This window comes from Marmota flaviventris, unplaced genomic scaffold (genome assembly GCF_047511675.1).
Source record: "Marmota flaviventris isolate mMarFla1 unplaced genomic scaffold, mMarFla1.hap1 Scaffold_61, whole genome shotgun sequence".
Classification (NCBI taxonomy): Eukaryota; Metazoa; Chordata; class Mammalia; order Rodentia; family Sciuridae; genus Marmota; species Marmota flaviventris.
The window spans coordinates 769,263-790,749 of NW_027288407.1; the positions used below are offsets into that span (position 1 = coordinate 769,263).

The window sequence follows — 21,487 nt, forward strand, 5'->3', positions numbered from 1 at the left end:
ATTCACTGAGAAAGCTTTCATTGCCTATAGCCTGTACCTCTTCTCCATTATGTGTACCAGTGATTCATAAAATAAGTCTATGAATTGTGTCTAGTGGTTTTGTAATTTGTTTACAATCATTTTGATTGTTGTTGATATTGTCTGAATGTGATATTTCATCATCAACTTCAAGCTCTGGTATTTTTTTCTTTCACTTGATCTAGTCTATGGGTCTAACTTCAACTAGATATATTTATTTGAGGTATTGAGGTATTTATTTTCAAGATTTCTAATTGATTCTTTTTCAGAATCTGTATTTAATTGTTCTTTCATGCCCTTCATTGTTTTCCTTAATCTACTCAGTTTTTCTTTGCTTCATCTTTGAAATGATTCACTATTTTAACATTTTTTTGAATATTATTCTGGCATTTTTGTATATTGCATTATCTTTGGAAATAGTTTCTAGGGTAATTAACTATAAAAGAGTCATGCTACTTTGCTTTTTATCTTTCTTATATTTCTATATTGAAATTTGTACATCTTCAGGGATATATATCTTTCCCACATTTATTTGAGTGTCTGCTTATGAAACTATTTTCCCTGGATGATGTGTCTTATGCTATTGGTTAAGTGTGTGATGTTGAATTATTTAAGAAATGGTGTCTCTATTGTAGTTTCCTATGTCTTATCTGTGACTCCTGAGTGGTGTTAGCTTGCACTGTTAAGTAACAACTTTCTTTTCAGTGTTGTGAGAGTGGAGCCATGTTAGTGAAATAGTGATATAGGCAGTAGAGTATCTGAAATGCATTTTCTGTGGTGGTTCCTCCATACTTGTCAATAATATGGTGTCTGCAAATATATGGGAGATACGTAGGCTGAGAACCTGCATAAATGAAGATCTCAAACTCGCATAATTCTGTAAGAGTTTCTTCATTTATTTCTAGTCTTGCTTTAGTGTATCTAGACCACTGAATTTTAGTCATGTCTTTCCATTATTAAATGTGTGTGTTAGGTTAAAGCTTTTTATTGCTGTTCTTATTTTTTAATTTTTTTTCAGCACCAGGTTTTATTTTATTTTTTTAGATATGTATGAAAATAGAGTGTATTTTTTACATACATGGGCTACATCTGATTCTATTTAGGATCAGAGAGAACTTTTGGCCTTTGTTTTTTTTTTTTTTTTTTTTTTTTTTTTTTTTTTTTTGGTATTGGCTTATTTCACTAAGTATAATAGTCTCAAGTTCCATCCATTTACCAGCAAGTGCCATAAATTTCATTCTTCTTTATGGATAAGAAATACTCCATTGTGTATATGTACCCCATTTTCTTTAACCTTTCATCTGTTGAAGCTCACCTAGGTTGTTTCCTTAGAATTGGGCTGCTGTAGACATTGATGTGGCTGTGTCACTGTAGTATATTGATTTAAAGTCCCTTGGAGATATATATATATATATATATATATATATATATATATATATATATGCCCAACTCTACATCATGTTAACTTAGGAACTGATTTCCTCAACAAGACTTCTAAATTGCAACAAATAAAATCAAGATTCAACTGGGGTGATAACTGGTTGAATGGTGATTCCATTCCAAATTTTCAGGGGAATCTCCATACTGTTTTCCACAGTACTTGCACCAATTTGCAGTCTCACTAGCAAAGTATGAGTGTAACTTTTTTCTCACATTCTCTCCACCATTTACTTGTATTCTTGATAATTCTTATTTTGACTGGACCAAGAATGGAATATCAATGTAGTTTTAATTTGCATTTTCTAATTTCTAGAGAAATTTAGCATTTTTGTGTTTTTCTCTACTTTTTGTTGATTTTATAATTTTTTAAGTGCACGACAACAGTGGAATGCACTACAATCCTTATTACACATATAAAGCACAATTTTACCTCTGAATATAAAGTATTTTTATGTCAATTTATGCCATTTTACATGTACTTTTTTGCACTACAATTCATTTTTTATTTTTATTTGTTTAAGTTAGTTACACATGACAGTACAATGACCTTGACATATCATACATTTGAACCACATGAGATACAATATCTCATTTTTCTGAGTATACATGTTGTAGATTCACATTGATCATGCATTCACATATATACACCAATAATAATAATATCTATTCCATTCTACTATCCTTCCTATCTTTCCAACCTCTCCTCTCCCCTCCCATCACTTCTCTCTTCTTAATCTAAGGTAGCACTATTCCATTTTTTCTCACATCTTCATACATGTAGTTTGTATAACAATGAGGCTCTCCTTCCACCATCCATGCAATTCCTTTTCTCCCTCCCTTTCCCTCCCACCCCTCTTCCCTGTGTATAGGTAATCTTCTTCCCATGCTTTTCCTCTCTTCCCCATTTTGTGTCACCCCCCTTATATCAGAGAAGACATTTGGCATTTGTTTTTTGGGGACTGTCTAAATTAACTTAGCATAATCTGCTCTAATGCCATCCTTTTCCCTGCAAATGCAATGATTTTATTATTTTTTAGTGCTGAGTAATATTCCATTGTGTATATATGCCACATATTTTTATCCATTAATCCATTGAAGAGCATCTAGATTGGCTCTACAGTCTAGTTATTGTGAATTGTGCTACTATAAACATTGATGTGGCTGAGTCCCTGTAGTATGCTGTTTTTAGGTCTTTTGGGTATAGTCCTAGAAGAGGAATAGCTGGGTCAAATGGTGGTTACATTCCCAGTTTTCCAAGGAATCTCCATACTGCTTTCCAAATTGGCTGCACCAATTTACAATCTCACCAGCAGTGCAATTCTGATCAAAATCCCAATGACATTCCTCACAGAAATAGAAAAAGCAATTATGAAATTCATCTAGAAATATAAGAGACCCAGAATAGCAAAAGAAATTCTAAGCAGGAAGAATGAAACAGATGGTATCACTATACCAGATCTTAAACTATACTACAGATCAATAGTAACAAAAACAGCATGGTACTGGCACCAAAACAGACTGGTGGACCAATGGTACAGGATAGAGGACACAGAGACTAACCAACAAAACTACAACTGCCTTATATTAGACAAAGGTACTAAAACCATGCACTGGAGAAAATATAGCATCCTCAACAAATGGTGTTGGGAAAACTGGAAATCCATATGCAAAAAAATGAAATTGAATCCCTATCTCTCACCATGCACAAAAGTTAACTCAAAATGGATCAAGGGTCTAGGTATTAAACCAGAGACTCTGCATCTAATGGAAGAAAAAGTAGGCCCTAATCTTCCTCATGTGGAGCTAGGCCCCAACTTCCTTAATAAGATTCCTATAGCACAAGAGTTAAAACCAAGAATTAGCAAATGGGATGAACTCAAACTAAAAAGTTTTTTTCTCAGCAATAGAAATAATATGTGAGGTGAATAGGGAGCCTACATCCTGGGAACAAATTTTTACCCCTCACACATCAGATAGAGCTCTAATCTCTAGGGTATACAAAGAACTCAAAAGGCTAAACACACACACACATACACACAGACACACACACAAATAATCCAATCAACAAATGTGCCAAGGACCTGAACAGACACTTCTCAGAAGAGGATATACAATCAATCAACAAATATATGAAAAAAAATGCTCACCATCTCTAGCAATCAGAGAAAGGCAAATTAAAACTACCCTATGATACTATCTCACTTCAGTAAGAATGGCAGCCATGATGAAGACAAACAACAACAAATGCTGGTGAGGATGCAGGAAAAGTGTACCCTCATACACTGCTGGTTGGATATTGAGCATTTTAAAAATATATTTGCTCACCAATTGCATTTCTTGTTCTGTGAACAACCAGTTTCAGATCCTTTGCACATTTATTAACATCCTATGACCACTAGAAGAGAATATTAACTATATTGGGTTGTGTGTGTGTGTGTTAAGTTTTTTGATTGTTTTTTCCATGGGGGCAAGTAGTGGAGATTCAACTCAGGGGCATTCAACCACTGAGCCACATCCCCAGCCCTATGTTTTATTTTATTTTTTTTTTTTAATTTTTGTTGTAGATGGACACAATTTACTTGATTATTATTTATTTATTTATTTTTATGTAGTGCTGAAGATCAAACCCAGGGTCTTACACCTGCAAGGCTAGTTCTCTAACACTGAGCCCCATACACAGCTCTGTTTTGCATTTATTTAGACATAGAGTTGCTCAGTGCCTCACCATTGCTGAAACTGGATTTGAACTCTGGATCCTCCTCTTTCAGCCTCCTGTGCTGGTTTGTTTTGAATTATTTATATATCCAGAAGACTAATGTTCTGAGGTGCAGGTGGTAAAGATTTTCTCCCATTTTGTAGGTTCTCTGTTCATGTTCTTGATAATTTTCTTTCCTGTGAGAAAGCTTTTTACTTTGTTACCTTCCCATTTATTGATTCTTGATTTTATTTGTTGCAATTTAGAAGTCTTGTTGAGGAAGTCAGTTCCTAAGCCAAAATGATGGAAAGTCGGGCCTATATTTTCTTCTAGTGGGTACAGGATGTCTGGTTTAATGCCTAGTTCCTTGATGTACTTTGAGTTGAGTTTTGTGCAGGGATAGGGATAGTGGTTCAATTTGATTCTGCCACATGCATATTTCCAGTTTTCTTAGTACCATTTGTTTAAGAGGCTGTCTTTTCTTTCAATGTATGTTGTTGGTGCCTTTGTCTAGATTAACAAGACAGTATGTATGTGATTTTTGTCTTTGTGATGTCTTTTCTGTTCCATTGGACATTTTGCCTGTTTTAGTGCCAATCTCATGCCATTTTTGTAGCACTATAGTATAATTTGAGAGCGGATCTTGTGATGTCTGCTGTCTCCTTCACTTTTTTTCACTAAGGATTGTTTTGAATATTCTGGGCTTCTTGTTTTTCCAAGTGAATTTTATGACTGCTTTTTCTATTTCTTTGTGAAATATCATTGACATTTTAATAGGAGTTGCATTAAAACTATAGCATTTTGGTAGTATGTCAATTTTGGTAACATTAATTCTGCCAATCCATGAATATTTGAAATATTCCATCTTCTACGGTCTTCTTCAATTTCTTTCTTTAGTGTTTGGCAATTTTCATAATAGAGGTCTTTCACTTCTTAGATTGTTTCCTGATCATTTGATTTTTTAAATTGTTTTGAATCCATTGTGATTCATCAGCTGATGCATAATTTGTGTACAGGATCATAATTGATTTATGAGTGTTAATTCTATATCCTGCTACTATGCTGAGTGTTGTTATAAGTTTTAAAAATTTTGTGGTGTAGTTTTGTGTCTTCTACATATAAAATATTGTTTTCAGAAAATAGGGATATTTTGAGCTCTTCTTTTCATATTCATATCCCTTTAATCTCTTTTTCCAAACTGCTCTGGTTAGAATTTCAAAATTCATATGTTGAATAGAAGTGGTGAAAGAGGGCAACCTTGTCTTTTTCTAGTTTTTAGAAAGAATGTTTCATTTTTTTTTCCATTTGGAATCATGTTAGTCTTGGGTTTTTTGGTATAGAGCTTTTAAAATGTTCAGTTACATTCATATTATCCCTATTTTTTCTACCATTTTAAACATGAATGCATGCTCTATTCTGCCAAGTGCTCTTTCTTTAACTATTGAGATAATTATGTTATGTTTTTTTAAGTCTATTAATGAATCCTGTTTTGATTTCCATAGGTTGAACCAACCTTGTGTCCCTGGGATGAACCCCACTTGATCATGGTGCACTATGTTTTTCATATGTTTTGTATGTAGTTTTTTTCAATATTTCATTAAGAGTTGATGCATGTATGTTCATAGGGGATATTTGTCCAAAGTTTTATTTCTTTGAGGTATCTCTGTCTGGTTTTGGTACCAGGATTATTCTTCCTACATAGAATGAGTTTGGAAGTGTTTCATCCTTTTCTATTTCATGGAATAATTTGAGGAGTATTGGTGTTAGTACTTCTTTAAGGGTTTGGTAGGAATTGCCAGAGAATTTATCTAGTTGTGGACTTTTCTTTATTGGTAGGTCAAAATATTGATGTATGAAAAATAAGTTGCTTCAATAATGCTAGAAATCTCTGGGTTCAGTGGTACAAACCTATAATCCCAGCAGCTTGGGAGGCTGAGATAGGAGAATTGTGAGTTCAAAGCCAGCCTCAGCAATGGCTAGGTATTAATCAACACAGTGAGACCTTTTCTCTCAATAAAATACAAAGCAGGGATGGGATGTGGCTCAGTTGTTGAATATCCCCAAGTTCAATCCCCAGTACAAAAAAAAAAAAAAAAAAAAAAAACTACAAATGAGAAAAAGAATTATGAATATGTATAAATGTCCATGAATCATTCAGGTAACAATTAAATAGGAAAGGGAAAAAATATATTTGGAAAAAAAATAGATCTCAGTGCTTTTGTGGTGCCAGTGATTGAACCCATAACATCATGAAATTGAGGCACATCCTCTGTGAGTGGGCTATATTTAAATCTGTTGTCTTCCACTTTTAGTACATTTTTACATCGGTATAGGACATGAGGGCATATAGATTGCATGCTGAAGATGTGTGGAGTCTATAAACATCTTCCACTTATGAGGAAGATTGAGAATATTTACATCATATTGTATAACACAGTACTAAATGGACCATCCTGCTCTCCTCTTCTATATGGAGAGAAAATGTTCGGCTCATTCTGAAAGCATGAGTGAGTTCATAGCCTATTTAAATATTTTATCATATCAGCTATTACTACATAACAACTTGTTGCTACCTCCCTAGTGCTTCTTTCTGTATTTCCCTATTACCATGTGGTATGGATAAGAGTGTATAAACTCTGAAGGTTGTCATCTTTCAACACTTTTGTCCCTAGGGGAAGTAAAGTTTTGTTTGTACCACACATAAGATAGAAAAAGTAGCTGGAAGTAAGAGATGAGCATATTTGCTGTCTCCTACACTGGAATGTCTTTGTAAGTTTTCTGTCCCTGATCTGTTTACTGCTTTTCTCTAATTTCTGTAGATGTTTTTTTTCATACATTTGTTGACCATCTGTATTTCTTCTGTGAAGTGCCTGTTGAATATCTTTGCTCATTTATTAAATGGGTGGAGGTGGGTGATGGTGTTATTATTAGTTTTAAGCTGGGTTTTTTTGTTATTATTATTATTATTATTATTATTATTATTATTATTATTACTTTATCTATCCTGGAAGTTAATGCGTTTTCTGAGGTGCAGGTGGCAAAGGTATTTTTTCCTATTGTGTTGGCTCACTTTTCATGTTCTAGGTTTTTGTCTTTGCCGTGAAGAAGCTTCTTAGTTTGATGGAGCACCATTTATTGAAAATTGATTTTACTTTGTGTTGAGGGGCCTGCCATTTCAGCATCTACTCTTGGGAGCTTGAGGGCATTCAGAAACCCCTCCAAAGACAGTTTCAGATAATTGTTTCTGCTATATTATGAAACAAAACTAGCTTTCATAGTGGCTATGTTCCAATTTACATATAACAGTCATGATTGGCCAGAGGGGATACACAACATACAATATTATGGGAGTCCTGCCACCAAGAGTCTAGCAACTGCTTTGTACCAACTGGGAGTAATTTCTTGTCAAAGGAGCAGGTAAATGGTGCTTGTCAGTGTTCTGACAACACTCTGTTCCAAAACATAGTGTTGTATGTTAGGACATCCCTGCTGCACAATGAGAAAGATGAGCATTCCTCCATGTAGATCCAAGGTCAGGCCCACCAACAATTTCTTGTGCTTTAGAGATTTTATTAATAAGTCAGTTCCTGAGCTGATATGTTGGAGTTTGGGGCCTACGTATTCTTCTATCCGGTGCAGGGATTCTGGTCTAATGCCTAAGTAATTGATCCACTTTGAGTTGAGTTTTTGTGCATGGTGGGAAGATTAGGGTTCAATTGAATTCTACTACATATGGATTTCAAATTTTCTCAGCACCATTTGTAGAAGAGGCTATCTTTGCACCAGTATATGATATTTATGTCTTTGTCTAGTATGAGGTAATTGTATTTATGTGGGTTTGTCTCTGTCTTCTGTTTCATTGATGGTCTTACCTGTTTTGTTGCCAATACCATACTGGTTTTGTCTTTATAGCTCTATAGTGTAATTTGAAGTCTGATATTGTGATACCTCCTGCTTCATTTTTCTTGCTAGGTATTGTTTTGGGTATTCTGGGTCTCTTGTTTATCTAAGTAAATTTCATTATTGCTTTTTCTGTTTCTGTGAAGAACATCTTTGGGCTCCAGAAGGGAGTTGCATTGAAATTTTATAGCACTTTTGGTAGTATGGTAATTTTGACAATATTAATTCTGCCTATCCAAGAACATCGGAAGTCTTTCCATTCCTAGGACCTTCCTCAATTTATTTCTCGAGTGTTCTGTAATTTTCATTGTAGAGGTCTTTTACCTTTTTTGTTAGATTTTTTCCCAAGTGTTTTTTAATGCTATTTTGAATAGGATAATTTTCCTAATTTCTCGTTTAGCTCATATTTTATTGGAGTATAGACACAAAGTTGATTTATGTATGTTACTGTTGTATCCTGAAATTTGATGAATTCATTTGTGTTCTTGAAGCTTTCTAGTGAGTATTTTTTTGAGGGGATCATCTTAATATAGAATCACGTTTTCTTCAAACAGTGCTCGTTTTAGCCCTTCCTTTCCTATTCATATCCCTTTAATTACATTCCTTTGCCAAATTGCTCTGGCAAGAGATTAAAGGACCTGATTTGTTCAGCTCTCTATTTATCATTCAGTCGTGAATTTGGTCTTCTGGTGTTTTATTCATTTATGATCCAATAGATTGCAGAGTATTATCTCTACATTTTGTATTTGCTAAGAGTTGCATTGAGTACTAATAGAAGTAGTGAAAGTGGGCATCCCTGTCTCATTGCAGTTTTTAGAAGAAATTCTGTAGTTGTTTTCCCTTCATAATTATGTTGTCCTTGGGTGTGTCATGTATAGCTTTTACAATGTTGAGGTATGATTCCTTCATTCCTATTTTTTTCTAGTGTTTAAAGCATGAATGGATGGGGAATTATGTAAAAAATAGATGCTGCATCTATTTTGATAATCAAGTGTTCTCATCTCTGTATCTATTTGTGTGATGAATTACATTTATTGATTTCCATTTGTTGAATCAGTGTTGCATTCCTGGGATGAAACCCAGTTGGTCATGTGCACTATTTTTTAAAATCTATTTTTGTATGAGATTTAGCAGTATTTTATTGAGGATTTTTGCATCTATGTTCATCAAGGATATTAGTCTGAATTTTTCTTTTCTTGATGTATCTTTGTCTGGACTTAGTATCAGTGTGAGATAGGCTTCATTTAATGAATTTGAAAATTCCCTCTTTTTCAATTTCATGAAATAATTTGAGGAGCATTGGTATTGGTTCTTCTTTAAAGGTTTGGTAGAAATTGGCTGAGCATCCATCTGGTGCTAGGCTTTTCTTTGTTGGTAGAGTCTTGATGACTTTTTTATTCTCATTTTTCTATATACTTCTGGTTAAATTTGGGTAGCTCATGTCTCCTGGAATTTACTGTTGTCTTTTAGATTTTCTAGCTTATTGGAGTATAGATTTGAAAAATATCTTCTATTTATGCTCTTTTTCAGTAGTATCTGTGCTGATATTTCCATTTTCTCCATAGGTTTTGGTACTTTTCATTTTTCTCTGATAGCTTGGTTAATTTTTATCAATTTTGTTCATTGAAAAAATTTTTGATTCATTTCTTTTTCAGTTTTTACATCTTGATTTTATCAATTTCATCTTTGATTTTTATTTTTTCCTTTATTTTGCTTATTTTAGTGTTTTTCTCTAGGTCCTTAAGATATAATGTTAGATTATTTCACTCAGTAACTTTCTATTCTTTTAATGTATGGGCTCAATGCTATAAACATTTCTGTTAGAACTGCCTTCATAGTGTCCCAAAGGTTTTTATATATTGTATCACTATTCTCATTTACATTTAATTTTTTAAATTTAAACTCTGATTTGTTCATCTATCTGTTCATTATTCAATAGTGAATTTAGTCTCCTAGTGTTAGTTTTTTTTTTTTTTTTTAATTTTCATCTTGTTGATTTCTAGTTTTATTCCATTATGGTCTGACAGAGTTCAAGGTATTAGCTCTATTTTTGGTATTTGTGAAATGTTGCTTTATGTACTAAAATATGGTCTATTTTGGAAAATGTTCCCTGTGCATCTAAGAAGAAAATGTATTCAGTCATTGATGAGTAAAATATTCTGTGCATTTCTGTTAAGTCTAAATTATTTATTGTAATTTTAGTTCTATATTTAACTTTTGTTGGTATGATCTTTCTAGTGATGAGAGACACATCTTAAAGTTCCCAATATTACTGTGCTGTGATCTGTTTGATTCTCTATATTGAGAAGGAGCTCTTTGATTACTTAGATGCTTCATAGTTTGGAGCATAGATATTTACCACTATTATTTCTTTCTGTTGTATTACTCTACTAAGCAGTATGAAAATGGAATTTTTTTATGTGTTCTGATGAACTTTTGCTCAGAGTCCATTATATCAGATATGAAAATAGATACACCTTGTTCATAAGATCCATGTGAATGATATGTGTTTCCCATCCTTTCACAGTTAGTCTGTGTATATATTTGCTAAGAGGTGAGTCTCTCGGAGACAGGCTATTGTTGGGTACTTTTTTTTTCCAATTCAATCTGCCAGTGTATGTCTGTTGATGAGTTGAGTCCAGTAACATTTAGTGTTATTATTGAGAGATGATTTATGTTTCCTGTTATTTTGGTTCATTTCTAGTTATCAGGTTGAAGTAGATTCTACTTTGTTTAACTATTGTTTTAGTTTTAGTTTCTGTATGATTTATTTGCATATTTTATGTTTTCTTAATAAAATATTTATTGAGTGTGTTTTATAATGCCAGCTTTCTGGTTGTGATTTTTTTAACTTTGGTTTATTATGGATGTTTTTATCTCATATTAAAATCTGATATAATTTAGTATTCTATGCAGAATCTGTTTTCTCTCAGAGCTTAGTATATATTATTTCAAGATCTCCTAGCTTTTAGGGTCTTTGAAAAATCAGCTGAGATCTGAATCAGTTTGCCTCTGAATATGACCAATCATTTTTCACTATCAGGTTTTAAAATTCGATTATAAGTAAAATTCTATACTTATTCTGTATGTTAGGCATTTTCATACTATTGTGGCTAGGAGTGTTGTAATTCTATATATTTGGAGTTGTATATACCTCCTGTGTTTGATTTTTCATGTCATTCTTAAGATTTTGGAAATTTTCAGTTATTTCATTGAAAAGATTGTTCATTTTTTGTTTTGAAATTCAATACCTTCATCTATCACAGTGAATCTTAAATTCGGCCTTTTCTTATTATATATATATATATATATATATATATATATATATATATATATATATATATATATATATAAATTCTGTTCATGGTCTGGTAACAGCCTTTCTCCATGATGAACTTTATTTTCAAGATTATGCACTACTTCTTTATTACCTGAATATTTGTCCTTTAAGTCATCTAGTGTATTGGTGATGATTTGCATTGCATTTTTAATTTGGTTTATTGATTTTGGAATTTTGAAATTTTCTGATTGATTTTTCTTTAGAACTTCTATTTCCTTATTGATATTTTACTTCTTGTGTCTTCTCTGTGATTTTACTTTTTACATTATCTTATATCTCATAGATCAGTTGAAATATAAACTTTCAAAATTCCTTCTCTGATATTTTCTTCACTGTGGTTTTTGTGGAATCTGCTTTTGAGTCATTCTGGTTTGTTTGGGATGCTTTGTTCCCTTGCTTGTTCATATTGTTTGTGTGTCTATTCATGTATCAAAATGGATCTCTAGCAACACAACTTCTATTCTGTGCATTTCGAGTGATCCTGTAGATACCTTGTGGCTCACAGATTAGGGGGGAGCCAAATAATTTCAACCAACTGTGCATAAAAAATATAGAACTAAATTGCATAATTAATTTTTATTTTCACACAAAGTTAGTTGGCACAATAAACAGAAATGTATCAATTTATATCAGTAATGACAGTAAGTAATCATGAGTTATATATTTCATAAAATAAAAGAATAGATGTGGACAACCGACAGAAAAGGCCCAGTGGCCCAGGGCGGGACAGAGCTTCCAATCACTCCTGCAAGGTAGGCGGGCCTGCGACCCACCGGCAGAAGAGGAGCAGCGGCCTGCTGAGAGGCAGAGCCGCCCCCTCCCCCTGCACCGGCAAGGTAGAGGGAACTGTGACCATGCACAGAGCAGGCCCAGCGGCCTGCTGAGGGGCAGAGCCGCCCCCCATCCCCCGCGGCAGCCAGGTAGGTGGAAAGGTGACCACCGACAGAAAAGGCCCAGTGGCACGCGGCGGGACAGAGCTTCCAATCACTCCTGCAAGGTAGGCGGGCCTGCGACCCACCGGCAGAAGAGGAGCAGCGGCCTGCTGAGAGGTTGAGCCGCCCCCTCCCCTTGCGCCGGCAAAGTAGAGGGAACTGTGACCATGCACAGAGCAGGCCCAGCGGCCTGCTGAGGGGCAGAGCCGCCCCACACCCCCCGCGCCTGCAAGGTAGACGGAACTGTGACCACCATCAGAACAGGCCAGACCTGCAACCGAGAGACAGAACAGGCCCAGTGGCCTGAGGAAGGGTAGAGCCGCCCCCCCCCGTGCCTGCAAGGTAGGCAGACCTGCGACCCACTGGCAGTACAGCCCCAGAGGCCTGCAGAGGGACAGAGCTGCTGCCTGCGCCTGCAAAGTAGGCAGAACTGCGACCACCGACAGAAAAAGCCTAGCGGCCCGCAGAGGGACAGAGCCGCCGCCTGCGCCTGCAAGGTCGGCGGACCTGCTACCGACCGGCAGAGCAGGCCCAGTGGTCTGCTGGCATTGTAGGCACATTGCCCCAATTGGAGGAGGGGCAGAGCGGCCGCCCGCATCTGCGAGGGAGACTTTGCAACTATACAAGACCAATATAAATATATAGGGGGAAAATTCAATAGCACAACAGTTTCACCAAGTAGAAAGGAATGCGAACAGTATGAAGAGACAAGGAAAGAAAGGACCACAAGCAATGCAGGTCAACTCAACGTTAGAAGAGGTAATAGCTGCAGCTGATGGAATGTCACATAAAGAATTCAGGATATATATGCTTCAGATGATCTGGAGTCTCAAGGAAGACATCAGACAGCAAAATCAGACAATGAAAGATCACTTCAACAATGAATTACATAAACAAATCCAAGAAGCAAAAGATCAACTATACAGGGAAATAGAGGTTATAAAAAACAAACAAACAAAAATCCTAGAAATGCAGGAATCAATAAACCAACTTAAAAACTCAATGGAGAATACTACCAGCAGAGTAGAACACTTAGAAGATAGAACATCAGACAATGAAGATAAAGTATTTCAACTTGAAAAGAACATAGACAGCTCAGCAAGACTGTTAAGAAACCATGAGCAGAACATCCAAGAAATATGGGATAACATCAAGAGACCAAATTTAAGAGACATTGGGATACAGGAAGGGACAGAGTTTCAAACCAAAGGAATGAGCAATCTATTCAATTAAATAATACGAGAAAACTTCCCAGACTTGAAGAATGAGACAGAATCACAAATCCTAGAAGCCTACAGGACGCCGCATGTGCAAAATCATAAGAGACCCACACCTAGAAACATTATAATGAAGATGCCCAACATACAGAATAAGGAGAGAATTTTAAAAGCTACAAGAGAAAGGAAGCAGATCACATTTAGGGGTAAGCCAATCAGGATAACAGCTGATCTTTCAACACAGACTCTGAAAGCTAGAAGATCCTGGAATAACATATTTCAAACACTGAAAGAAAATGGGTTCCAACCAAGAATTGTGTTTCCAGCGAAATTAAGCTTCAAGATGGAAGATGAAATTAAAACCTTCCACGATAAACAAAAGTTAAAAGAATTTGCAGCTAGAAAACCATCTCTTCTAAACATCCTTGGCAAAACATTACAGGAAGAGGAAATGGAAAATAACAATGAAAACCAATAGTGGGAGGTAGGACAGTAAAGGGGGGGAAAATAATCAAAGAGGAAAACAAACCATGTTTAGTAACAGAAGTAAACAAATATGGCTGGAAGAACAACCCATATCTCAATAATAACCCTAAATGTCAATGGCTTAAACTCACCAATTTAGACACACAGGCTAGTAGAATGGATCACAAAACAAGACCCAACAATATGCTGCCTACAGGAGACGCATTTGATAGGAAAAGACATACATAGGCTGAAGGTGAAAGGTTGGGAAAAATCATATCACTCATATGGACTTCGGAAACAAGCTGGAGTGTCCATACTCATATCAAATAAAATAGATTTCAAGACAAAGTTAATCCAAAGGGATAAAGAGGGACACTACATACTGCTTAAGGGAACCATACACCAACAAGACATTACAATCATAAATATTTATGCCCCAAACAATGGTGCAGCTATGTTAGTCAAACAAACTCTTCTCAAGTTCAAGAGTCTAATAGACCACCATACAATAATCATGGGAGACTTCAACACACCTCTCTCGCCACTGGACAGATCTTCCAAACAAAAGTTGAATAAGGAAACTATAGAACTCAATAACACAATTAATAACCTAGACTTAATTGACATATATAGAATATACCACCCAACATCAAACAGTTACACTTTTTTCTCAGCAGCACATGGATCCTTCTCAAAAATAGATCATATATTATGTCACAGGGCAACTCTTAGACAATACAAAGGAGTAGAGATAATACCATGCATCCTATCTCATCATAATGGAATGGAACTGAAAATCAAAGATAAAAGAAGGAAGGAAAAAGAATACATCACTTGGAGAATGAACAATAGGTTACTGAATGATCAATGGGTTATAGAAGACATCAAGGAGGAAATTAAAAACTTCTTAGAGATTAATGAAAACACAGACACAACATATCGGAATCTATGGGACACATTGAAAGCAGTTCTAAGAGGAAAATTCATTGCTTGGAGTTCATTCCTTAAAAAAAGAAAAAACCAACAAATAAATGATCTCATACTTCATCTCAAAATCCTAGAAAAAGAAGAGCAAAACAACAGCAAAAGAAGTAGAAGGCAAGAAATAATTAAAATCAGAGCTGAAATTAATGAAATTGAAACAAAAGAAACAATTGAAAAAATTGACAAAACTAAAAGTTGGTTCTTTGAAAAAATAAACAAAATCGACAGACCCTTAGCCATGCTAGCAAAGAGAAGAAGAGAGAGAACTCAAATCACTAACATACGGGATGAAAGAGGCAATATCACAACAGACACTTCAGAAATACAGAAGATAATCAAAAATTATTTTGAATCCTTATACTCCAATAAATTAGAAGATAGTGAAGGCATAGAAAAATTTCTTAAGTCATATGATCTGCCCAGATTGAGTCAGGAGGATATAGACAACCTGAAGAGACCAATATCAATTGAGGAAATAGAAGAAACCATCAAAAGACTACCAACTAAGAAAAGCCCAGGACCGGATGGGTATACAGCAGAGTTTTACAAAACCTTTAAAGAGGAACTAATACCAATACTTTTCAAGCTACTTCGGGAAATAGAAAAAGAGGGAGAACTTCCAAATTCATTCTACGAGGCCAACATCACCCTGATACCTAAACCAGACAAAGACACTTCAAAGAAAGAAAACTACAGACCAATATCTCTAATGAACCTAGATGCAAAAATCCTCAATAAAATTCTGGCGAATCGGATACAAAAACATATCAAAAAAATGGTGCACCATGATCAAGTAGGATTCATCCCTGGGATGCAAGGCTGGTTCAATATACGGAAATCAATAAATGTTATTCACCACATCAATAGACTAAAAAATAAGAACCATATGATCATCTCGATAGATGCGGAAAAAGCATTCGACAAAGTACAGCATCCCTTTATGTTCAAAACTCTAGAAAAACTAGGGATAACAGGAACATACCTCAATATTGTAAAAGCAATCTATGCTAAGCCTCAGGCTAGCATCATTCTGAATGGAGAAAAATTGAATGCATTCCCTCTAAAATCTGGAACAAGACAGGGATGCCCTCTCTCACCACTTCTGTTCAACATAGTTCTCGAAACACTGGCCAGAGCAATTAGACAGACGAAAGAAATTAAAGGCATCAAAATAGGAAAAGAAGAACTTAAATTATCACTATTTGCAAATGACATGATTCTATACCTAGCAGACCCAAAAGGGTCTACAAAGAAACTATTAGAGCTAATAAATAAATTCAGCAAAGTGGCAGGATATAAAATCAACACGCATAAATCAAAGGCATTCCTGTATATCAGCGACAAATCCTCTGAAATGGAAATGAGGACAACCACTCCATTCACAATATCTTCAAAAAAAATAAAATACTTGGGAATCAACCTAACAAAAGAGGTGAAAGACTTATACAATGAAAACTACAGAACCCTAAAGAGAGAAATAGAAGAAGATCTTAGAAGATGGAAAAATATACCCTGTTCATGGATAGGCAGAACTAACATCATCAAAATGGCGATATTACCAAAAGTTCTCTATAGGTTTAATGCAATGCCAATCAAAATCCCAATGGCATTTCTTGTAGAAATAGAGAAAGCAATCATGAAATTCATATGGAAAAATAAAAGACCCAGAATAGCAAAAACAATGCTAAGCAGGAAGTGTGAATCAGGCGGTATAGCGATACCAGACTTCAAACTATACTACAGAGCAATAGTAACAAAAACAGCATGGTACTGGTACCAAAACAGGCGGGTGGACCAATGGTACAGAATAGAGGACACAGAAACCAATCCACAAAACTACAACTATCTTATATTTGATAAAGGGGCTAAAAGCATGCAATGGAGGAAGGATAGCATCTTCAACAAATGGTGCTGGGAAAACTGGAAATCCATATGCAACAAAATGAAACTGAATCCCTTTCTCTCGCCATGCACAAAAGTTAATTCAAAATGGATCAAGGAGCTTGATATCAAATCAGAGATACGCCGTCTGATAGAAGAAAAAGTTGGCTACGATCTACATACTGTGGGGTCGGGCTCCAAATTCCTCAATAGGACACCCATAGCACAAAAGTTAATAACTAGAATCAACAAATGGGACTTACTCAAACTAAAAAGTTTTTTCTCAGCAAAAGATACAATAAGAGAGGTAAATAGAGAGCCTACATCCTGGGAACAAATCTTTACTCCTCACACTTCAGATAGAGCCCTAATATCCAGAGTATACAAAGAACTCAAAAAATTAGACAATAAGGGAACAAACAACCCAATCAACAAATGGGCCAAGGACCTGAACAGACACTTCTCAGAGGAGGACATACAATCAATCAACAAGTACATGAAAAAATGCTCACCATCTCTAGCAGTCAGAGAAATGCAAATCAAAACCACCCTAAGATACCATCTCACTCCAGTTAGATTGGCAGCCATTATGAAGTCAAACAACAACAAGTGCTGGAGAGGATGTGGGGAAAAGAGTACACTTGTACATTGCTGGTGGGACTGCAAATTGGTGCAGCCAATTTGGAAAGCAGTATGGAGATTTCTTGGAAAGCTGGGAATGGAGCCACCATTTGACCCAGCTATTCCCCTTCTCGGTCTATTCCCTAAAGACCTAAAAAGAGCATGCTACAGGGACACTGCTACATCGATGTTCATAGCAGCACAATTCACAATAGCTAGACTGTGGAACCAACCTAGATGCCCTTCAATGGATGAATGGATAAATAAATGTGGCATTTATACACAATGGAGTATTACTCTGCATTAAAAAATGACAAAATCATAGAATTTACAGGGAAATGGATGGCATTAGAGCAGATTATGCTAAGTGAAGCTAGCCAATCCCTAAAAAACAAATGCCAAATGTCTTATTTGATATAAGGAGAGTAACTAAGAACAGAGTAGGGTCGAAGAGCATGAGAAGAAGATTAACATTAAACAGGGATGAGAGGTGGGAGGGAAAGGGAGATAGAAGGGAAAATGCATGGAAATGGAAGGAGACCCTCAGAGTTATACAAAAGTACATACAAGAGGAAGTGAGGGGAAGGGGAAAAATAATACAAGGGGGACAAACGAATGTCAGTAGAGGTGGCAGAGTGAGAAGTGGGGAGGGGAGGGGAGGGGAGGGGGGATAGTAGAGGATAGGAAAGGCAGCAGAATACAACAGACACTAGTATGGCAATATGTAAATTAATGGATGTGCAACTGATGTGATTCTGCAATCTGTATATGGGGTAAAAATGGGAGCTCATAACCCACTTGAATCAAATTGTGAAATATGATATATCAAGAACTATGTAATGTTTTGAACAGCCAACAATAAAAAATTAAAAAAAATAAAATAAAAAATAAAATAATAGATGTTTTCTATAGCTTCAATTGTATTAATTGTTCCTTTAGCATTAATGGTGGTGTGTGGAGTTTTATAAACCAAGAGTTCTGGGAGAAATTAAAAATAGAGTACATTATGAAGAAAAAAGCAATGGTGATAGAAAAGGATGAGCAGTTTCAAGATGTGAGTAGGGCAGAAGCAAAGTGATATACGATGTATTGTTTATGAGGAAGAAGCAAAAACAAGTAAAAGAAATAAAGAGTAAAGTGAGAATAATGGAATTTGACTGTTTGTAAGAGAAAAGAAATAGAAACAAAAACAACAGAGTAAGGAAAAATAACTATGTTTCAGAATAGTTCAAATGAGAAAGCATAAACAAATATGTACAAGAGTATGAATGTCCTTCATGTATCCATCAGTACACATAGAAAAAAAAAAAAACAGGATTGTTACTGAGAGTATGTGCTTGCTGTCTCTCCCAAAATGTCTTTCCATCTCTCAGTTTCCATTGTCCATGGGATGGTATGGGGAGCTGTGAAAGGTGCTGTCAGCTCCACCCCCAGGATATAGGTCATGCTAGGTTCTAAAATACGTTCTCAGGGGAGGCAGTGAGGTCCTGTCTTTGCCCCAGGTGTTTCATTTCATGGGGAGTTACTGGGCATAAATAAATCAGTGCACACCTAGGAATTTACTCTACTCTTATCCCCAGGGCTACATTCATGGGATAGGGAAGCCAGTCCTTTACCAGTTCTGTTTTTTCAGGGTACTGTTCTTTCTTACCTCCTTAGGTCTGCCCTCAAGCACCAAGGTCCATCACTCCTGCTCATTGAGATTTTAGAGCAACTGCCACTGGTCTTGGGCACAGCTATGTCAAGGGAGGAGAGGAGGACAGGCTCTCTTTGGCCTATCTGACTAGTATTACCCCCAGAGAAATACTGTCCATGCCAGAAATTCTCCTGTTTGCTAGGCTCAGTTTATGTTTTGTGGATGGTGTCTGCCAGATTTATATATTGGACTGAGCCCCAACACATGGATCTAAATTCCCAGTCTGAGTTGGTGCCATTGCAGTGCAGATGTTTAAATATATCTCCAGCTTCAACTCTCTGTACATTCCAGGCAGACTGGTGGTGATTTTCATGCCACAGTTTAATGAGTACAATAGCTTGACCCTGTGGTCCCAAATTCTGCATTCCAAGACTGTCTGCTGCACTTTTCATATATATAATTAGTTTTAGGTAGACACAGTATCTTTATTTTATTTTACATGGATTGAAACCAGTGCCTCATGCATGCTAGGCAAACACTCTACCACTGAGCCACAACCCTAGCCCCTTGTCTGCATCACTTTTCAGTCTTTTTTTGTCCTAATGTACTGATTTCCCCCAATCACATCAGATCCTAAGCTCCAGCTCTGTTTCTCATCTTTGTCTGATATACCCCAAATTCTCCAGTTTTCAAGGTCTCTGTCCAATATTGAGTATCAGTGGCATGCTTTATCTCCCACCTCACAGAGAAGCAGTTTTCTCACTCTCTGAGTCCCATATGGTGGAGCTGTGAGAAAATCCACTTCCTGCTAATTCACCATCATGTCTCCTCTTGTTTGACACTTATATATTTATACTACTTTATTTGACAATGATAAGGTTTTCTTTCATTTTTGCAACTTTTAGTAAGGATTATGATTATGGGACCAATGATTTACTTTTAAGTATCAAACTTTTATAATTCCTGTTGTTTCTTCCTTGCATTTGATAAGTACAAAGTGCGAAACATAGGAGTTGTAATGCATTCATTACTTACCTGTCATAAATACAATTAATATTAATTCTAAAAATTTCTCCGAGTCTGGGTCTGGAGGAACATTTTATAACAAAACATCAGAGTCGTAAAATGTTATATTTTATATTTCTGTTTTTGATTAATTATATATTTTACTGTTTTATTTAATAGTGAAAGAAAGTCCTAAAGATGACTCATTAAGAAGGTATGAATTTATAGATTTTAAATTAAAAAAATGTCTATTAACTAAGAGGAGAGTGAAGGTAGAAGGATTTGTTGAGTATTCTATTGTGAGACAGACACTACATTCAGTTAACACTTGTTTCCTAAAGTTGTCTTATAAGAACTTTGAAAGTATCTGTGCTATTATAATCTGTTAATTACTAATAAAGAGCTGTCATTCATAGAGATTGACTTTTGTCCCATATTTGTGTAATTAATAAGTTTCAGGCCTGTGTTTAGACTGTAGTCTTACCTGGCTGACAGCTCCATTGTGTTGTTCCACTGTACCGGTTGATACCAAGTGGGACCTATACAGGAAAAATCAATTTTATAATTTATTTCAATGTGCCTGACAAATGTATTCTAAATAACATATATATTCACATTTTAACTTTCAAATTGTGTATCATCAATTTAGAAAGTTAAAGGCAGTTGTGTGTTAATTCTGATTTATATTTTACCTGATAAGCCAGGTTATAGTCCAAGATTTTGTCCTGATATTGACAGTTCCACTAGTAATCAGGATTTTGTCTTAATATATCAAAAGCTTTTATGGAAAATCTCACAGAGCTTTGGCCTCATGGTTTCTAATAAACAAGAAGATCGGGCAAGTGCTGTAGAGAAATTATTTTACTGAAAGTTAAGAATAACATTATTTAGACAATGTTGTATTACTTATATTAATCCTTAGAGGACATTCTAATTTCTCTGCTTCCTGATTTTCCAGTTAGTTTCTCTTCAATTACTACCCCTAACAATTTTATGAAGACTTTTACTTTTATACTTTTTTCCCTTTTTTATGACTATAACCTTTTATTTAATTTCTATTTGTATTTTCTGTTTTGTTCTCTTTGTGTTTCTGTTTTATTTTGTCAATTGAATTTTTTTTCTTTTGACAGATCAAAAGTTTAGAAATTTCAGAATTTTAAGGAATTTTAGAGACCTTCTAGTCTTTCAGCATGTGTTCTACATGCCAGCCAAATGATAGTTTTGAGGATGTACCTGAAACTTAGATATATTAAAGGGAGTTTTCTGGGTATAAACAATGACAACAATGAGATTTAAACTCCAGTTTCTTAATTCTGAGCTCAGTACATTTTCTGGTTATCATTTTTAAGG

General features: G+C 35.5%; 1 protein-coding gene across 1 annotated transcript in view; it reads left to right on the forward strand.

The window, feature by feature from the left end:
• Positions 1-21,487, forward strand: part of LOC139704445 (putative ankyrin repeat domain-containing protein 20A3) — a gene marked incomplete at its 3' end in the record, with an annotated part of 70,560 nt that overhangs the window by 7,464 nt on the left and 41,609 nt on the right. Inside the window, exon 5 of the mRNA XM_071607289.1 lies at positions 18,436-18,550. Within this exon, the coding sequence (XP_071463390.1) occupies positions 18,436-18,550 (115 nt within the window). The remainder of the gene's footprint in view (positions 1-18,435; positions 18,551-21,487) is intronic.